The sequence below is a fragment of the Staurois parvus genome, unplaced genomic scaffold (assembly GCF_062004578.1).
Source record: "Staurois parvus isolate SC_StPar_1 unplaced genomic scaffold, SC_StPar_1.0 ptg000005l, whole genome shotgun sequence".
Taxonomy (NCBI): Eukaryota; Metazoa; Chordata; class Amphibia; order Anura; family Ranidae; genus Staurois; species Staurois parvus.
In genome coordinates this window covers 6003276-6024075 of record NW_028317801.1, presented here as the reverse complement: position 1 = coordinate 6024075, position 20800 = coordinate 6003276, and the positions used below count along the sequence as shown (strand labels likewise).

Here is a 20800-nt window from a genome sequence, read left to right as displayed (position 1 = left end):
TAGAACGTGATTAGGCGCTGAGTAATGTAACACAAAATTATCTGGTCACATGAAAAGCTTTTTAGGTTTGAACTAAGCTTTACTATAGATCATATTTGCTTGTATAGCAAAGTGACCTGTATTACTAAGGCTCCAGGTACACGGGACACTTCTGAATGATGGAAACTGACTGCTGGAAAACGTAGGTTAAAAAAGTCTGTTTAGCCGTGTTTCCATATCGCGTTTATGTGATTTTGCGATTAGAAGCATTTTTTAAAGATAACCACAGGAGACCTTCCAAAATGCCCAGAATGCACTGGAAAACTGTAAAAAATTAACTGTTTCAGACATTTTGAGAGAAATAGAGAGAGCAGTATGTGTTGACATTAGTGGGGTTTTTTTGTGGTGTTTGGATGTGTTCCAGCTCATTTCTCTGCAGAAATTATTGCAGCAGAGTATAGCATATTTTCTTTCATGCGAAACCTCACAGTATGGTGTACCAGGTCCATTTAAGTCCTGCAAAAACGCATTGCATGCATTTTTCATTATGAAAAAAGGCTCTTGACAGCATCTGGGAATGGAAGAGTTAAGAAAAACTTCCAAATGCAAACGCCAAGTGTTTGGTGTTTGAAACGCTCATAAAATCTACTCCTGAACACAAGTTTGGTGCGTTCAAAAAAACGACTGCAAACTCAACTGCTTGTAAATGACTGTAAACGACGATGTGTACATGGACACATAGGAAAACATTAGAGAGAGTTCATGGGCTGCTGAAAAAAAATGCAGAAATGCGAGTTTATCAGCTGCAGTGTACACGAGCCTAAGGAGCTTTTAGGAGCTCCTTTAGGAGCTGTGCAGCGTTTTTTTCAGCAGCTCCTGAACTCACCCTAATGTTTTCCTATGTGTCCATGTACACATCTTCGTTTACAGTCGTTTACAGGCAGCTGAGTTTACAGTCGTTTTTTTTTAATGCACCAAACTTGCGTTCAGAAGTAAATTTTAGCAGCGTTTCAAACGCCAAACGCTTGTAAACACGGCTAACTGCATTTATAAGCATTTGGGAAAATGTTCTAACTCTTCTATTTCCAGATGCTGTCCAGAGCCTTTTTTCATCATGAAAAATGCATGCAAAGTGTTTTCCCGATACGCAAATGGACCTGGTACACCATACTTTGAGGTTTCACATGAAATAAAATACTGCTGCAATAATTTCTGCACAGAAATGAGCTGGAACACATCCAAACACCACAAAAAATAAAATAAAAAAAAGACAGCTGATCTCAACAAATACTGCTCTCTCTATTTCTGCTCTCTCTATTTCTCTCAAAATGTCTGAAATTGTTCATTTTAACTGTTTTTCAGTGCATTCTGGGCATTTTGGAAGGTCTCCTGAGGTTATCTTTAATAAACACTTCTAAATGCAAACACTCAAACGCGGTATGCAAACGCGGCTAAACAGACGTTTTTTAACCTACGTTTTCCAGCAGTCAGTTTCCATCGTTCAGAAGTGTCCTGTGTACATGGGGCCTAAATCTCATCACAGGGTGTATACACGAATATATAAAGAGCTGCAGTGTTTGCGGTCTAACACTAGATGGCATCCTTCAGCAGCCACAGCAGGCTCTTTATAGGAGGTTGGGAAGTGAAGGAGAATTGGTTTTGTGAAGTTCACTTGCCCAATATTATTACTATTATACAGGATTTATACAGCGCCAACAGTTTACGCAGCAATTTACAACATAAGGGCAGACAGTACAATTACAATACAAATGAATACAGGAGGATTCAGAGGGCACTACTCGTTGGAGACTACAAAGTATTAGAATACGTTGAAGCTGTCCAAACACAACAGTCTCTAAATCTAAATAGTTTTGACTGAGCAGGGTACTGATCTAACATCTATGGTTGCCCACCAGCTGACCTTTCTCAAAGAATAGTTATGCAAGTCCATTATTTTATTTTTATTTATTTCAGGTACTTATATAGCACTGTCAATTTACGCAGCACTTTACATATATATTGTACATTCGCATCAGTCCCTAACCCTCAAGGGGCGTACAATCTAACGGCCCTAACTCACATTCATACTTACACATACTAGGGACAATTTAGACAATTAACCTACCAGCATGTCTTTGGTGTGTAGGAGGAAACCGGAGTACCCGGAGGAAACCCACGCAAGCACAGGGAGAACATGCAAGGCAGGAGGTGCCACGGTTGGGATTCGAACCAGCGACCCTAGTATTGCCAGATGGAAATGCTAACCATTTAGCCACTGTGCTGCCCATTAGAAAAGTCTTCCCAATTGCCATTGTTCCATTATAAGTGTCACCGCAGCGTCTGGCTGCTCCTAACCCCCCATTTCTCCTCTATGAACATTAAAAGTGTATGCCTGGACAAGCCAAGTGTTTTTTATGCGGCATTTTCACAGAAAGTTGTCTGGGGGAACTTGCTTTGTGTCTGCACATTCCACTGTCCTCTGACTTGCTCCTCCTGTCCTTTAAGGGCTGTTTGGTTCAAAGCTCAAGAATGGTCGACCTCCAGAAATTTTGCAGAATTGCAATAAATGTAGTGCTTTCCGTGGCAGTAGAGAACATACAGTATCTCAATCTCTGTATTGAAAGTTAAAGCTCCAGCTCAGGGGCGGACTGACAACTCATGGGGCCTCCAGGCAATAGGGGATCATGGGGCCCCCGTGTCCTTGCCCAAACTCAGAAAAAGCCTATGAAAAAGGTACCAGGGGCATCTCATGGGGCCCCCTACTGACCCTGGGCCCTCGGGCAGTGCCTAAGTTTCCAAATGGTCAGTCCGCCCCTGCTCCAGCTCTACCCTGAAAAAATAAATTTGTAGCTCCACAGTTCTGAGGTTTGTTGTGTTGATTCCCCCCCCCCCTCCCACAGGACTATAATGAAGATGGGACTCTCTTACAGCTAGAATTTCTAATGAATTATTTATCAGGGACTGTGATGCCATGTTCTAACCATGTAGTGCTACAGCAGATTGTAAGAGATAACTACCATACCTCTGGAGATGGTGAGAAACTGGAGACATGCTACAGGTATGGTTGAAGATTGACGGATTGGTGCAGGAGACTATAAGGTTGGCCATACATGGGACAATTTTCAAACAATTTTTCGTTCGAAAATCGGACCTAAGAATAATCGACCGATTTTCGCTCTGCTAGTGGGGAGATGTCGCCGATTTTCGTGGTTCCTCCCAATTTTGTTTATCAGGCATGCTGGAAAATTCATGAAAAACGACCGATTTTCGAAATCATTGCTGGAACCATTGGATTACAGAACGAACGATGTTTTCGATTTCCGATCGAAAAATTGTTCGGAATTTGACCCATATATGGTTTTGCTTAAGGCCCCTTTCACACAAGTGATCCAATCAAGTCTGCAATCAGTTTTTCAGGAGGACCTCATCAGATGGTCTGTGCATTCCTACGGACTGGCAGATGTAAATGGACTTGTGTCTGTTAACACTTGCCTACCTCCAATCCGATTTGATCAGCAAAAAAAAAAGAAAAAAAAACAGAAAGGGATACTTTCCCCTTCATCTAGGCGGATCAGTCCGTTACACCCGATTGCCCACAGAGCACAGCGGGCTGTGTCTGTGTCCACTCTGCATAAAGCGAGGGGACACTGTACCATCCGCTCTGCTCAGCAGACAGATCCCCTGCTGATCAAAGCGGACTCCACCCAGTGCAACAGGGGCCTTAAAATGTGACTACATGTCATATGACACTGCTATAGATCACTGTCATCATAGCACCTTTACAGATTACTGTTGCCACTACTGACTGCTGGGCCTGAGAGTTGCAAAAGTAAAACAACAGGACTTCTGACTACTGCCAGTGGCTATATCCACTAGCAATAATCACTGTGTATTGCCAGCCGGGAAGGATCCCCAGCAGAACTCAATAGCGCTGCAGGAGGCATTTCCCCATCAACACTGACTGTTAGGAAATCGCACAATTTTCTTTCCTTCCAAATCATCTATGGACTGCTTGAGAGGGAAAAAAAAAAAATTTGAGATATCATTTTCAACTTTGATTGGCTTCTTTTTTTTTTATTATCCTCTTCATGCACTTGATATAAGATGTGTGCAGAGTGTAATACAAAACAGCTATAATCTATTTTGGCTGCAGAACAATTCTAGATTAACGACTTGCACATTAGAATTCTGCTCGTCCCCTCAGTAAAAGTTTTAACTGTCCGTTAATGCCCTCGGCATCCGGGATTATTGCTTTATTATTACCTAGCTAAATACAAATTGAATACAAAAAGGGCTGCTTAATGCCAGAAGCAATTTTCAGATAATGTCTAATCTTTACGGTATCTCTTCACTGTAATTATTGGAAGGTTTAGGTCACCCAGGCAGAAAATCTTGATATATACAATGCTTGTCCAAGAAAGATTCATAAAAATCAGACTTGGAGGAAACAAAAAAAAAAAAAAGGACGAGATAAGATTCAAGCAGGAGCTGAGTGTATGGAAGTGCCACATAACACTTTGACGGCTAATAAAACAATCCATCAGGGCAATGATTGTCTAGCTGGTTTAGATAATGACACATTTTCCTCATTCCAAACATACAGTATATGGAAGGACGCAAATAACAACTCAAACAACTCCACTGCATGCTCAGTTATCTAGATCCCAAATAATATGCAGGTGACAATAGAATGAATGATTAGCTGGCCATGCTGGGAACTTACCTGTGCTTCTCCCAGGTCATTATTGACCACAGTAAAGTTTAACCCCAGTTCTTCTACATCGCCCTCATAGCTCTTCAGGAAAAGTAAGTTCTTGTACATCTCAGGATCCAGAGAGGCCAGATGATGAATGTCTACATCAGCACTTGTTCCCAGTAACTTGGATAGGAAGAAACTGGCAAAAGGCAGCTCTACCAGCATGTTCTCATATAGGGCCTATGGAGAAAACACAGCTGAAGGTTAGCATAACCCGAACAAGGAACTTCTCTTATTTCCTTCATTTGATCGCTTAACACGGAACTAAACTAACTGATTTAGGTGTCCTTTTATCATGAGCGGTAAATGACCGCTGCTCAGTTCTCCAGCATTCTCAGAGGCGACAGTTCTCCTCTGAATGCCTTTTTATGAAGCGGTGTAGATCACTTCTCTGAATGAGGAGAGAAGTGATCTACAAACACTTTGAACACTAGAAAACGGCTGCTGTTACTGCAATCTCGCAAAATTACAGTAAGAGATCAGTCAAACATGTACTACTAAGCAGCGGTAAATTACTGCTGCTTCGTTTGCCGTTCCCCCAGTCCTACACCTCTGGAGGGAGAACACAGATCACCAGTGAAGGGCTGACATCGCTTCTTCATACACTGGACATCTGTGTGCTGAGATGATCAGCGGAGAACATGTTCATCTCTGTTTCCTAAACCACTAATGATCCGACATCAGCAACGATCCTCAGGATCGCCGCTGATCTCTGTTTCATAAAAGGACATCTAAATGCTTTCCCAAAAGAGCTGCATTCAAAGCATGTCGTGAAAGAGAACTGTCACAGTTGCTTGTATTCTCAACTGAACTGTCAAGCCATCAAATGACTGGTGTCATAACTGATCGCATGTGCAGCACCATGGCAACTGCAGATTAAACAGAGGCAAAGATGGCGGCTTCCTTGACTGTAAGCATAGAAGTTTTCAGTTTTGCTTTAAGAATATACCAAATGAAAGCATTTTGTTATATGTGATAAGTGCAGATAAAAAGCTGCTGTTCTGAGTTCTGTTCTTATCTCAAGCAGAATTATCAGCCCCAGGCAGTTCACCTCTAAGTTACAGAACAACTCCTCCCATGTTACATTATGGAGATTAAGAGTCAGGAGTTGGTGTGCAACCTCAACACAATTCATGTTCTAGATGACATTTCTGCTCATACAGTATAGGGAGTGTTGTCACCCTACCACAAAGACTGTGTTACTGGCAGGATCACCAAGTGACAATCAAGGAACAAAGCCTGAACAAAATAAACTAAAGCAGCTGCTGCATTTTACTAGTAAGCTGCAATGTATTTAAAGCGAGTCTAAAGGTTTTAATTAAAAAAAAAAAAGAAAAAGAAAGTTATACTTACCTGCTCTGTGCAAAGGTTTTACACAGAGCCGCGTCGATCCTCCTCTTTTTGAGCCCTTGTCAGCAGTTCAGGCTCCTCTCCCCTGCCAAGTGCCCCCAATAGCAAGCCAAATTGTCCATTCACACACATAACTTGGCTTGACCCAGCCCTCCCGCTCTCTCCTCATTGGCTCACTCGCTTTGATTGACAGCAACAGGAGCCAATAGCTTCTGCTGCTATGTGAGCAAATAAGAGACAGAGACCTAGGAGAGCCACAGCTCTCTTGCACATCGCAGGATCGCGTTGGGGCTCAGGTAAGTGTACAGGGGGCTGAGGGGGGATCTGCACCCAGAAGGTTTTATACCTTCATGCATAATAGGTAAATATGTTCTGGTGCATGAGAGGTCAGTGACCAGCTTGCAAATGTCTACACTCTACACTAAAAATAGAAGTAATACAAATTGTCCTTCAAAGTCCAAATATCCATATTAATAATGATCAACAGGAAAGGCGGAGGCCATCCGAAGGGATTGGCCAGCTCTGTGTAAAGAAATTAGAAGAAGGGGGGGGGGGGCGCCACCTAAGTGCAGTATTAAAATAAGCCATTTATTCACAAAACATGAAAAACACTCACTCAAGTTGTGTGATATATGATCACTCATCGAAAGATAGTATGGCATTGGCCACTGACTTCTATCCTTTAGGCTCCGCAGCCGCAATCCTGATGCTTGGATGGAACTGATGGGGCCGGTACGCCCTGTGTACATCAGGAAGTCCACTGGAATCAGTGTGAAACACATGAGCAGAAGTGACATCACCGGAAAGGGGAGAGATGGGAACAACTGACAGGCTATGCACTCAGAGCCTCCTGCTGCCTGCTTCTACAGGCCCGGGCTGTATTGCTATTAGTTCCTATATATAGAAAATGGGAAATCATGCCAGTGGAACTACAAGGACCAGCGATTCCACTGTACTCAAATTTTATAACAATCACAAAGGATTATTTACATTAAAAAAATTCACAGATATACAATACAGATAGTGCCTAATACAGCAAAAAGAGACCCCAGGACTGTAGAAAAAGCAGGAGTCTCCGAGCGCATAGCCTGTCAGTTAGTCCAGTCTCTTCCCTTTCCGGTGACGTCACTTCTGCCCATGCATTCCATGCTGTTTTCGGTGGACTTCCTGATGTACACAGGGCGTCCCGGCCCCATCAGTTCCATCTAAGTGTCTGTGCTGCAGCAGCGAAGCCTGCAGGATAGAAGCGAGCATATATCATACATCTTGTGAGTGTTTTTAATCTTTTGTGAATAAACACCTAATTTTAATACTGCACTTAGGTGGCGCCCCCCTTCTTTTCATACCTTCATGCATAGAATACACAGAGATAAAATACCTTCTGCCTTTAAAGTTTCTTTTTGCATTTAGAATCACCATAATCGTGTCACACCTTTCTTTAGTATAGACAAGTATTTGATCAAGTAAAGCAGAACTCCAGGCAAATAATCCGCCTTAGTCTGGTTATGAATTCATTCAAAAACACTATACAGTATAATCATAAAATCTGTATAAATACTTCATCTCAAAGTGGAGAAATTGCTTATAGTGACCAATTAGATGCCTTTTTTTTTCAAGTGAAAGACAAACCCTGTTTGGTCACCAAGGGTAAATTCTCTGTTATTCGCTATATTTTTTTAAAAATATAAACAGACCCCAGTATCTTTTTAATGTTTTTTATATAAACAATAAGCCCCTATACACTAGAGATCAGGGTGAAAGTGGCAATATTAGCTCTAAGAGCCAGTTAGGATACACAAAGGGCTGCTTTTGAGTATTTAACAATTACCTAGCCATATACTGTTGCAGAGTGTATGAATCACAAGGATGGCTGCACAGAATCATGCATAGGTAATTCCAGCACCTGTAACTAAACAGGCCTGAAGCACAACATGGCCAGATTATTATTATTAATATACAGGATTTATATAGTGCCAACAGTTTGAGCAGCGCTTTACAAAATGAAGGTAGACATTACAGTTACAATATAGCTTGGTACAAGAGGAAACAGAGGGCTCTGCTCGTTAGAGCTTACAATCTAGAAGGAAGGGTTGAGTGATACAAAAAGGTAATAGCTGTGGGGGATGAGCAGATGGAAGAAATAAATGGCGGTTTACTAGGTAGAAGCAGGATAGACTTCTTTACAGATAAAAGGTTTTCAGGGATTGTCTAAAGGTGGAAAGATTAGGAGACAGCCGGACAGATTGGGGTAGGGAGTTCCATAGGATGGGAGAAGCTCGGGAGAAGTCCTGGAGGTGAGCATGGGAGGAGGTGACACGGGAATTAGATTGCAGAAGGTCTTGGGAGGATCGAAGAGAATGGTTTGGTAGATATTTTGAGACCAGGTTAGTGATGTAGCTGGGGCAGAGTTGTGGATGGCTTTGTAAGTTGTTGTTAGTATTTTCAATTTTATTCATTGGGCGAGTGGAAGCCAGTGGAGGGATTGGCAGAAAGGGGTAGCAGACACTGAACGGTTGGTAAGGTGGATGAGCCTGGCAGCAGTATTCATGATGGACTGGAGGGGGGATAGCCTATGTAAAGGTAAGCCAATGAGGAGGGAGTTGCAGTAGTCGAGGCGAGAGATAACCAGGGAGTGAATTAGGAGCTTTGTGGTATCATTGGTTAAAAAGGGGCATATTCTGGAGATGTTGGAGGTTGAGGCGGCATGATTTGGACAGGTATTGGATGTGGGCCTGAAAGGATAGTTCAGAACCCAGGGTTACACCTAGCACCCTGGCGTGCAGGGATGGGTTGATAGTGGTGCTATTGATCCTGACTGAGAAATCAGGGGAAGAGGCATGTGGGAGAGGAAATATTATGAGCTCAGTTTTGGAGAGATTGAGTTTTAGAAGTGGTGTGACATCCAGTCTGATATGTCTGTTAGTAAATTGGTGATGCATGAGGAAACTGATGGGGTGAGCTGAGGAGTAGAGAGATAGATTTGTGTGTCATCAGCATAGAAATGGTATTGGAAAGCACGGGAAGCTATCAGCTGACCCAAAAAAGAGGTGTAGACTGAGAATAGGAGAGGTCCAAGGACAGAATCTTGGGGGACCCCAACAGTAAGAGGTGTAGAGAGGAGGATGTAGAATTATAAGGGACACTGAAGGCGTGGTGAGATAGGTAAGATCAAGTAAAGACCAAGTAAATAGATTTTTTGAGGAGGAGGGGGTGGTCAACTGTGTCAAAGTCAGCGGCGAGGTCCAAGAGCAAGAGTACAGAATAGTGACCATTGGTTTTAGCGGTTAGTAAGTCGTTTGTGAGTTTTAGAAGAACAGTTTCTGTGGAGTGTTGTGGGTGAAATCCAAACTGAAGGGGATCGGGGTTATTTTCACTAAGGTGGCAGCTCAGCCAGTTGTAGACTAGACGTTCAAGGAGTTTGGAAGCAAAAGGGAGTAAGGAGATGGGTCTTAGGTTGCCAAAATTCCAGTGAGGCTTTTTTAAGTATGGGGGTGACTAGCGCATGTTTTAGAGAGTTTGGGAAGATGCCAGTAGAAAGGGAGAAATTGAAAATAAGAGTTAAAAAATGAAGGATAGAGCCAGAGGGTGACTGTAGTATTTTCGAGGGAACAGGGTCCAGGGGGCAGGTGTTTAGGTGGGCTTTAGAAAAACGTTTACCAACCTCCTCTATAGTGGCTGGGTTAAACAAGGGAAGTATAGATTGAGCAAATGGACAAGGAGTGTAGGGTGAGGGAGATATCTGTAGAGTGGAGATCTCGTCACAAATTGTATCATTCTTATTTTTGAAGTGATTAGCGAGATTTTTAGGAATAGCCAGCCCACTTGGGAAAAATGTGCAAGTGATCCAGCTGCTGTTTATCGTTGGGAAAAAAACTGCTGTGGATATCTGGAGTCCTCCAACATGGGAATCTTCACATAGTTTTGCCCTAGCCAGCTGGATCAGTTCACAATCCTTTCCCTTTATGGTTGTCATTAGGTAGACCATATCAGCATTGTTGTGTACACATTGTATCTCATCAGATTATCTTGTTGGCTGTAGGGAGAGTATTTCACACGCCTCAAATGTTCTTTCACAAATTCTGTACAAGGTGAGTTAAACTGTAAGGCAATTAAGACTTTAATGACTTCTAAATTTGTTACGTACTTGTCCAGTTATGTGACCCCTGCTGGGCTGCCAAGGTCTTCACACTACAAATGACCCCAATATGTTTACACTCTGACAGCTCGCCAGGAAACAGGAAATTCATAAAGCTGAATCTGTCTAGGGACCAGACTACGCTACAGCATGGAGAACAAAGTCTACTTTTATGTCATAATACTTCTGGAACAAGAGGCTCCCTATGACAATCATACAGCATGTGCACACAGGTTTCAGTCAATGATGGTCCAAGAAGAGTAATAACCCGACAGCTAAATCATCTGTTCACCAACCTTTTGGCTGAGTGACAAAAATCTGTATCTTTAGCAAATGACATGGCAAAATGTAATGCAGTAAAACTACATCTGATCATTTACAGCTTGAGAATTTCCACTAAAGCATTGTTATCAGATACAGAGTGACACCATAATAAAAAGGAGCACCGCTCGCAATCTCATGAACTCAGTGGCTAAGTCCTCATGCACACGGGACGTTTTTACAGCGGCTGTTTTTGGCTTTTGATGTTTTTTTCTACAGCCAGTAAACTCCCCAGCATGTTATCCTATGTGTTCATGCACACAGACTGTAATCAGAATTTTTTGGCTGGAAAAAAACCCAGGACTAGTGGGTTTCTAGAGGAGTTTTTTAGCTGTAAAAACACTAAAAAACGCGGCAAACTGGCATTTTTGAACTTTTTTTAGTGGAAAAAAAAACGCGGCTAAACGCTAATGCACAAACGCTGAAAAACTCACATTTTTAATGTGACTACACAGCTGACGTTACCAGCATTATTAAAACACCCAGTGTGCATGGAGCCTAAAGCTGTCCACTGTTGGATCAACCTTTTTTTAACAGCCAGGCGACTGATCGAAAAAAAAACAAAAAAAAAACAAGAACAAAAAACTGAAGGGATTCCCCTATCCACATAATCAAGGTGGACAGGGGAATCCTCCCCACTGAACTACAGCAGTTTGACAAAGGGATTCCTCTGCTGTCAGAATACATTGTTCTGCGCTGCAGCCAATCAGACAAGCATTTGCCAACATTCCTGTTCCAGAGAAGGCAAATCATTAGATCGACTTCTTTCTAGTGGGAATGACCATAGATAGATCAAAATACGGCTGGTCTCTGTTGAAATGGCCAAATTTCAATCTATCTACGGGCAGCTTTAGTGTTCAATACGTATGTTTCACAGTACTAGGCCCATTGGTCCGAATCCCAACCAGGACACCACCTACATGGAGTTTGCATGTGCTTGTGTGGGTTTCCTCCAGGAACTCTGCTTTCTTCCCAGACTCCAAGCTGGTAGGTTAATTGGCTCCTGTCTAAATTAGGCCTATATTATGTATGTATCTGAAATAGGGACCTTAGATTGTAAGCTCCTTGAGACCAGGGACTGATGTGAATGTACAATATGTAAAGTGCCATGTAAATTGTTGGCGCTACATAACTAGTAGGTAATAAATTATTTCTTGAATCTTGGTAAGATTTCTGTATTACTTCCAGATTTCTGCAGTAATCTGGTGTGGAAATTAGCTCTGTGAAGGGGCTTCCTGTAATAAAGACCAGTCACTGCTGTACTCTCTTCTTGTGCAGGGTGACTGGTCTTGTCTTCACCCCCTCCAGAAGTTTTCTGCATGCCGCTTATAGTGGGTGGATCTGTTGGGTCCCTCCCACAGCTCTGCTCTCTGCATGGGCTATGTACAGCACAGCAATGATGTCATCACTACTTCTATTTACAAGGTAATATCTGGGTTTGTAAAAGTATTTAATGCATACAACAGGGATTTATATCCCTTATGGCTATTGAAGAATATTTTCAAAATGAACAATGTTGTGCCCAGAGTTCAGCTTTAACCACCGACCTATCAGTGCTGCCAATCAGTGTGCATCAGTGCCGCCTAACAGTGCCACCCAACAGTACCAGTTAGTGCAGCCTATCAGTGCCCATCACTGCAGCCTCATTAGCGCACATCAGTGAAGGAGAAAAATCACTTTACAAAATTTTATAACAAAAACTAAGAAAAAACGTTTTTTTCCCCCAAAATTTTCTGTGGTTTTTGGTTTAAGAAAAAATAAAAAACCCCAAGGTGATTAAATACCACCAAAAGAAAGCTCTGTCTGTCACAAAAAAAATTATAAAAACTTCATATGGGTACAGTGGTGCATGACCGCGCAATTGTCATTCAAACTGCGACAGTGCTGAAAGCTGGAAATTGGCCTGGGCAGGAAGGGGGTATAAGTGCCCAGTAGGCTAGCGGTTAAATCATTATGTACAGAAGATACAACAGTGGCAGGGTAACAGGTTTTCATATATGAAATGTCTGGATGTATGTAGTTGGACAGTCTACTTCTAGATACACAATTTTCAAATGGGACCAAAGATACCCAAACATTAAATCTAATCTTTGTGAAGGCATTAATTCCCTGCTAACAAACGGATTAATAGGATCAAGTCTTGGCTGGATTTCTCCATTATAGGATACTGAAAGACATGCTAGAGCTGCAACAAAAACTGCCACCTGCTGGAGAAATCTCGTACCATCACTATGTCTTGCAGTTAAAGCAGTTATAAACCCAAAACTGAAAATGTATTCTATTGCAACTTAAAAAACCTTAGAAGTAGTGGCTACATCAGTTTTCTTTTCTTTGGCTTTTTCCCCCTGTTTTCACCTGGTGATCAGGACAGTAACACAGCTACTGTATCACTGAGACACCACTTTGGAGGAATGAGCACCGGACACAGCAGACAGCAGCACTGTCTGTCTGGGGGGGGGGGGGGTTAAAGCGGAGTTCCAGCCGTGTTTGTGTTTATTCAAAGTCAGCAGATACAAAAACTGTAGCTGCTGACTTTTAATAAACACACACTTACCTGTCCCAGAGTCCAGCAATGTGCTCACCCGTGCTGTCCCTTCTCTCCTCCACGGTGCCGGCATTTCAACTGTGGGCACCAGGTTGTGACAGCTTGAGCCTTCACAGCCTGGTGCCCACTGCGCATGCTTGAGTCACGCTGCAGCTCTTGATTGGTCCGACAGTCTTCTGGGACCTATGAAAGTTCCCAGGACACTGCGGGAGGAAGGAGGGGGCCGAACTTCCGGCTCACTTCGCCGCGGCATACTGAGCTGGACGTGGGAGCATGTACCTGTCAAAGCCAGGTACCCGCTCCCCCTCCCCCAAATATAGCAGAGGAGGGGGGAGGACCCAAACAAGCAGAGCTTCCACTTTTTGGTGGAGCTCCACTTTAAATGTATTTGCAGATTTGAATACATTACCAAATTGCAGCCAAACTCCACCTAACACTTTATAATCAATTACAGAAAACAGTTGTTTCCCTTTGGGATAAAGGTTTTACATAAATAAAAAGTGATCGTTTTAATCATTCCTTCCAGTAGTAAATGGATCGTTGCATTCATGTAAACTAATACATTCTGCTAGAGAGCGTGAACTTCTCAAAAACAGTTGTTGGTTGAATCAGCAGATGAAAATAAAAGAATAGAAGCCTAAAAAAGGAAACTAATGCAGCCATCACATCCAAGATTTTGTAAGCTGCAATATAATAAATGTTTGCTTTTGGGTTTAATACTGCTTTAAACTCTGTGAAAGCCAACTGGACAGAGAGATTAAAAAAAAAAAATCAGAGAGATAAGTGTCTTGATGAAGTGTATAAGAGGGCTATGGGAGTCATAAAACTGCTGTATAATTACCAAAACATTTAGAGGACGGCTGCATTATTTGTGAAAAGTTATTTAAATTAGATTTGTCAATGAAAACCTAATTCAAGAAAAATTAAATATACATTTTGAACAGACTCCTTAAAGTGTTACTAAACCCAGGACCCTGCATTCACTATACCTGGTCTCCCACAGTACACAAAACATGGAAATGAAATTATTTTAGTAAATAGAAACTGCTAAGTACCTTTTCTCATCAGCAGTTAGAGCAGTCTTGTGACGTCAGCGGAGCACTGGTTAAAGCTTGTGGGAGGAGTTTTCTTTCCGTTCTAGGAGGATGTGAAAGTCCTGACCCTCTGTCTGGACAGTGCTGATTGGCCCTGAGCTGATCACATGCACTCTCCCAAAAAAAAAAAAAAAAAAGCCTCTCTAGCAATACACACCAAACTGAGCATGTGCATGTCACTACGGATTCGGTCGGTATCAGGTGGTCATTTGAACAAGAGGAGGAGCAGAGAAGACAGGATCAAACAGTCTTTTCACAATGCAGAGGATTAACCCCTTAGGTTCCACAGTGAATATAACAAGCATGCTTTACTACATATACAGACTGATGTTACTTTTGTGGGTTTAGTAACACTTTAAGAGGCTGACCAGTACATTTTTAGGCCATGCTCTGGCTGAGAGCCACAAACTGTAGCTGTATTTCTATGACCATGTATCTGATGGAACACAGGTAGAGTGACTCACTCAGAGCTCAACCTGGTTTTACGGGTACACTGAGCACTGCTCACAGTCTGGACTGTTGGTTGAGAAGTCATGTCGGCGATCGCACAGCGTGTCATGTAAAAATCTGCCAATCTCGAAGCAGAGCTTGACATCTTTTAAGTCTTTGGATCTGAAGCTGATCACATCTTTTAGCTCAGGGGTTTCACAAGCTGCAGTAATGAACTAAGTAGGTGACGTACAGATGGTTAAATATGATCAAACAAGAAATACCAGTGAATGAAAAAAACCTCAGAAACCTCAGTGAATGAAAAAAACCTCAGAAACCTCAGAGGCTGCGCTCCATGTTCTCTTTAATGCAGAGCACCAAGTAAAGCTAACAAGTCACCACGCATATAGAGCCATTTGACTTCGATGGAACGCTGCAGCTGCAGTTGGAAGGAGCAATGGGAAGCTACCAAATGCCGTGTTATGATACCCATGTGTACAATAGCTTAACAGCTCCCACACTACATCTTCAATAGTTCACGGTGAGTCCTCATGCACACTGGAAGTTTTCACAGCGGCTGTTTTTAGCTTTTGACGTTTTTTTTCTACAACTAGGAAACCCCCCAGCATGTTATCCTATGTGTCCATGCACAAATAGACTGTAATCAACGTTTTCTGGCAGGGACGTTTTTTGGCTAGAAAAAAACTTCCAGGATTAGTGGGTTTCTAGAGGAGTTTTTTAGCTGTAAAAATGCTCTAACGCTGAAAAACGTAGCAAACTGGCGTTTTTGGACCTTTTTTAAGCAAAAAAAAAAAGAAGGCTGAAAAATGCTGAAAAACTCACGTTTTTAAACATGACTTTACACAGCTAACATTACCAGCATTATTAAAATGCCCCATGTGCATGGATCCTAAAGCTGCCCATTGTTGTATCGACTTTAGATCAGCCTGATCAAAAAAAAAACAAACAAAACAAAAAAAAACTGAAGGGATTCCCCTTATCCCTTCATAATCAAGGTTTTTTGGCAGGAGCGTTTTTTGGCTGGAAAAAAAAACCCAGGACTAGTGGGTTTCTAGAGGAGTTTTTTTTTAGCCGTAAAAACGCTCTAACACTGAAAAATGCGGTAAAACCGTGTTTTTGGATCTTTTTTTGCCCCCAAAAAATTTTGTTTGGTAAAAAAAAAAACTGCTAAACAATGCAAACGCGAAAAAAATGCCACTAGACGCTAATGCAAAAACGCTAAAAAACTTTTAGCGTGACTTTACACAGCTAATGTTACCAGTGTTATCAAAACACCCAGTGCCCAGTGTGCATGGAGCCTTAAGCAGGCCATAGACTTGGAGAAAACCGGCCGTTTTTTTTTTTTTAGAAAATCGTAAAATCGGTCGTTCAGTCGGCCGACGTTACTGGCATTGTAAAAAAAAAAAAACTCGGCTGGTTTTCGTCCCGTCTACGGCCAGCAATTAATATAATAGCGGTGTCCCTGCATAGAGCCCCGCTATTATATTTGACAGAAGAAATAGATTATGCATAAGAAGAAGAAACAACATTGTATCTATTTGTACTTGAATGGAAACATCTGTATCCAAAATGGATACAAAGATACAATGTTGCAACTTTTTCTTCTTCTGCAAAATCTATTTAATCTTCTTCTGCAAAATCTATTTAATCTTCTTCTTCTGCAAAATCTATTTCTTCTTCTCCTGCAAAATCTATTTCTTCTTCTTCTGCAAAATCTATTTCTTCTTCTTCTGCAAAATCTATTTCTTTTTCTTCTGCAAAATCTATTTCTTCTTCTGCAAAATCTATTTCTTCTTCTTCTGCAAAATCTATTTCTTCTTCTCCTGCAAAATCTATTTCTTCTTCTTCTGCAAAATCTATTTCTTCTTCTGCAAAATCTATTTCTTTTTCTTCTGCAAAATCTATTTCTTCTTCTGCAAAATCTATTTCTTCTTCTCCTGCAAAATCTATTTCTTCTTCTTCTGCAAAATCTATTTCTTCTTCTGCAAAATCTATTTCTTCTTCTCCTGCAAAATCTATTTCTTCTTCTCCTGCAAAATCTACTCTTCTTCTTCCGCAAAATCTATTTCTTCTTCTTCTTGATATTCTATTTCTTCTTTTTCTTCAGATTCAATATATTTGACAATCTGCAAAAAGAACAGCCGATTTGACCATAATTACCGCGCAAATCGGCCGAACGACCAAATCGTCCGATGATTTTCCAGCAGGGCCGATTTTCTAAATGTCTTAAAATTAAGAAAAACGGCCGACCGATTTCCCCACTAACGATCCGAATATCGTCTGATTTTTTTATCGGCCAATAATTCGTCAACTTTATCGGAAGTCTATGACCTGCTTTACTTCTTTCCAGTGCTTTAACTACATGAGAATACAGAAAGAATGGCCCAAGTCAAATAAAATGTCATGATTTGTTCAAGGTGTGTGCATTAAAGTCCTGGGAGTACAGAAAAAAAAAAAATCAAAGGGGAGGTGTGAAGAATAGCCATTCAAAATACATCAATGGCAAGGTCACTGCTTGCTATACCACCAACAAAAAGTCCATTGTAATTGAATGTGTATATCAAAGCAACCTGGGCTACAAACTACAAATGACCTTTAAGACTCATGTAATCTAAAAGAAGAAAATACCCCTCCTCCATCCCTCCCTCCCCTGTCCTTATTTTGCTAAAAAAAAAAAAAAAAAAAAAAAAAGAAAAGAAAAAGCCAGGTTGATCCTTTAGCACATTTAATATTGAAGTGTATATAAATGATGGCGTTAAGCACCATGACCGCATCAGCAAAATGGATTATAAATTAAATTTCCATAATGTATGCAACACAAATATCAGTGCGGACATAAATCAAGGTATTTTCTAAACACAGGTTAATTGTACAACTCCGCAAACTGTCTATTTTTGATGCAAAATAATCCACTTAACATTTGTCATATTGGTCTTAATAAGCAGACATTTGCATCAGATGCCCTGGTGGGGCTATCAATAACTCCCCCATCGGGAGAGTGAGCCCTAGGTGGATTGAAGAAACGTGTACGTTATTTTTCAAGTGTCTGTCTCCGGCGGGTGTTTATTGCCAGAAATCCTGCCAAAATGATTTGAAATAAAACGGATTAATTATGGTAGAAGCCTTTTAATATAAGTGAGTGAACCAGGAATGTGATTAATGCAAATTGTGTTGCTATCATGAGAATGGATGGGGGACAACATCGCAGGCCAGATCTGTTTGCTGCCAAATAACTTTGGTAATTTACTGCATTAAGAATCAATAAAAAAATAATGCTTTTCAAATGCATCACTATCAATCTGGAGCTAGTTCCAGAGAGAACATTTATATTTCCATCTAATAACTAAATACACTCGGCTAAACTCTTTTAGACCAACTTTTCAGGATATTAAAGTAAATACAGCCTGCAGAGCGTTTTAGTGGTTTTTTTCGGTGACTGTTACTGGTGTGCAATGCTTGTGCCGTCCAGAAAGAAAACCACAGGATACTGGGGATCACCATTATTTACTGCTGGTCAATGGCAGATACCTAAGGCAGGTCACATGCAGCCCTCATTACCATCATACTGTATTTTAGGACTATAAAAAACTAACCACAGGCATCAAATAATGATTGGATGTTAGGAAATCATTCATTAGATCTTGGTTTAATCCTTATATTTAGCCCTGGTTCACATATGTGCGTTCCTGCGGACCGTGTTTTGCGCGGTCACGAGAGCACATTCATTTGAATGGACTCTCGTGCCCCATGACACGCAGGGAAGAAGTCCCTGCACTTCTTTGGAAACCGCAGCCCACAGGGGAATCTCGGTTCCCAGTGCGATTGCAATTTCCAGTACGGGCAGCGTGCCATTAGAATTAATGGCACCCGCCCGCTGGTCTGCATTCTTCTGTGTGGGTGGTGTGGCTGTACGGATTTTTGTGCGGATCCACAGCGGCACCACCCGCACATATGTGAGCCAAGCCTTACATAGAGGTTAATCTTCATATTCTGCATGAAGGCCAGCTAGCTCCTCCAATTAAAGGGGTAACACAGTCACAGTGGGCTCTGAGGAAGAGGCAAGTCCTCGAAACGCATCAGAATATTGGATGTCTACACTCCCTATTGCGGACTGTCACTTAGCGTGGTGTTGACTAAGCTGTTCTTTTATGACATGCCTTTGACTTTACTGTCATTTGTGAGTACACCTACTTTTATTTCTTATTAAACATTTTCTATGGTAATTCACTAGCCCGTGCGCCCTCTGTTTGTTCTTTACTCATTCAGTATATTTGGATTTCCTCGGTCCATTGAGGGCTGCAAGGTGTGCATGTTCCAGGACATTCTTGATGTGGTTGTAGCCTGCATCGAGTCCATCCCCAAGCGCTGGAGCATTTGTGTTTGCTGTAACACAGTCACAGCCTGCTCCAATATTAACAGCCTGTCCAGCAAATATTCCCTTTGATGGCTCCCTGTATAAGCATGGCCAGTGCTAACCACTTCAATACCAGGAACTTTCACCCCCTTCTTGCTGAGGCCAATTTTCAGCTTTCAGCGCTGTTGCACTGTGAATGCCAATTACACGGCCATGCAACACTGTTCCATGATGAAATTGTTATCAATTGTTTCACACAAATAGAGTTTTCTTTTGGTGGTATTTAATCACCACTGGGTTTTTTTTTTATTTTTTGCTAAACGAAAAAATCAGAAAATGTTGAACAAAAAAGTGTATAACCAAAACAAAGAAAAAAATGTTGCAAATAAACAACTGTTCTTCATAAAAGTAGGCCAACATGTATTTTGCTTTTTTTTTGGTAAAAATAACTCAAATTAGTGTTTATTATTTAGTCTGTAGGAAAGTTATAGAGTCCACAGACTGTGGTATATATCTGAAAATTGATCAATCCTGAACTACTGATGGCATTTTTCAATACCACCAATCTAAGGATAAATAACATAGTATTTACAGCGGGTAAAATAAATATTGATTGATATTGAACACGTCACCATTTTTCTAGGTAAATATATTTCTAAAGGTGCTATTGACATTAAATTTTCAACACATGTCGATAACAACCCATGCAATCTATACATACATAGAAACCAAAATGAATAAGTTCAAAAATTAGGTTATGTGTAATAAAATGGAATGATACAGGGAAAAAAGTATTGAACACATGAAGAAAGGGAAGTGCAAAAAGACACCAGCTGAAATATATCAATAATTACAAAGCAATCCTGCCCCTTGTCAGTGCAAATTAATATCAGCTGCTTCAGTGGCAATGATCAAAAAGGTGTCTCATTACCAAGGTGTCACACAAGAAACATCTCATGATGGGTAAAAGCAAAGAGCTCTCTAAACACCTTCACAACCTTATTTTTGTAATACTGATGACATTGGTTACAGAAGGATTTCTAAACTTCTAAATGTACCAGTGAGCACTGTTTGGTCCATAATCCAGAAGTGGAAAGAACATCATTTCACCATAGACCAGCCACGACTAGGTGCTCCTTGCAAGGTTTCAGACAGAGGAGTGAAAAGACTGATCAGAAGAGTTGTCCAAGAGCCAAGAACCATTTATGGAGAGCTTTACAAAGACCTGGAATTAGCAGGTACAACTGTTTCAAAGAAAACAATAAGTATTGCATTCAACTGCCAAGGCCTATATGCACGCTCACTGTGCAAGACTCCACTGCTGAAGAAAAAGCATGTCGACGCTCGTTTAAAGTTTGCTGCACAACATTTAGATAAGCCGGTGAAATACTGGAAGAATATAATCTGGTCAGATGAGACCAAAATTGAGCCCTTTGGATGCCATAATACACACCATGTTTAGAGGCCAAATGGCGCTGCACATCACCCCAAAAACACCATACCAACAGTGAGGTTTGGAGGTGGGAACATCATGGTGTGGGGCTGTTTTTTAGCAACTTCATATTATTGAAGGAAGGATGAATGGAAATACGTACCAAGACATTCTTGATAAAAATCTGCTGCCATCTACCAGGATGATGAAAATGAAACAAGGGGGGGGGGCATTTCAGCAAGACAATGATCCCAAACACAAAACCAAGGAAACTCTCAATTGGTTTCGAAGAAAGAAAATAAAGCTGCTAGAATGACCCAGCCAATCAGCTGACTTGAATCTAATAGACAATCTATGGAAAGAACTAAAGTTCACAGAAGAGGC

At 41.2% G+C, this 20800-nt stretch overlaps 1 protein-coding gene across 3 annotated transcripts in view; it reads right to left on the bottom strand.

Moving 5' to 3' along the window:
* The window catches only part of UBE3C (ubiquitin protein ligase E3C), a 156924-nt gene that overhangs the window by 19970 nt on the left and 116154 nt on the right, over nucleotides 1-20800 (bottom strand). For all 3 annotated transcript variants that reach the window (XM_089693670.1, XM_089693831.1, XM_089693745.1), the window contains one exon: nucleotides 4703-4915. In XM_089693670.1, the coding sequence (XP_089549796.1) occupies nucleotides 4703-4915 (213 nt within the window). The remainder of the gene's footprint in view (nucleotides 1-4702; nucleotides 4916-20800) is intronic.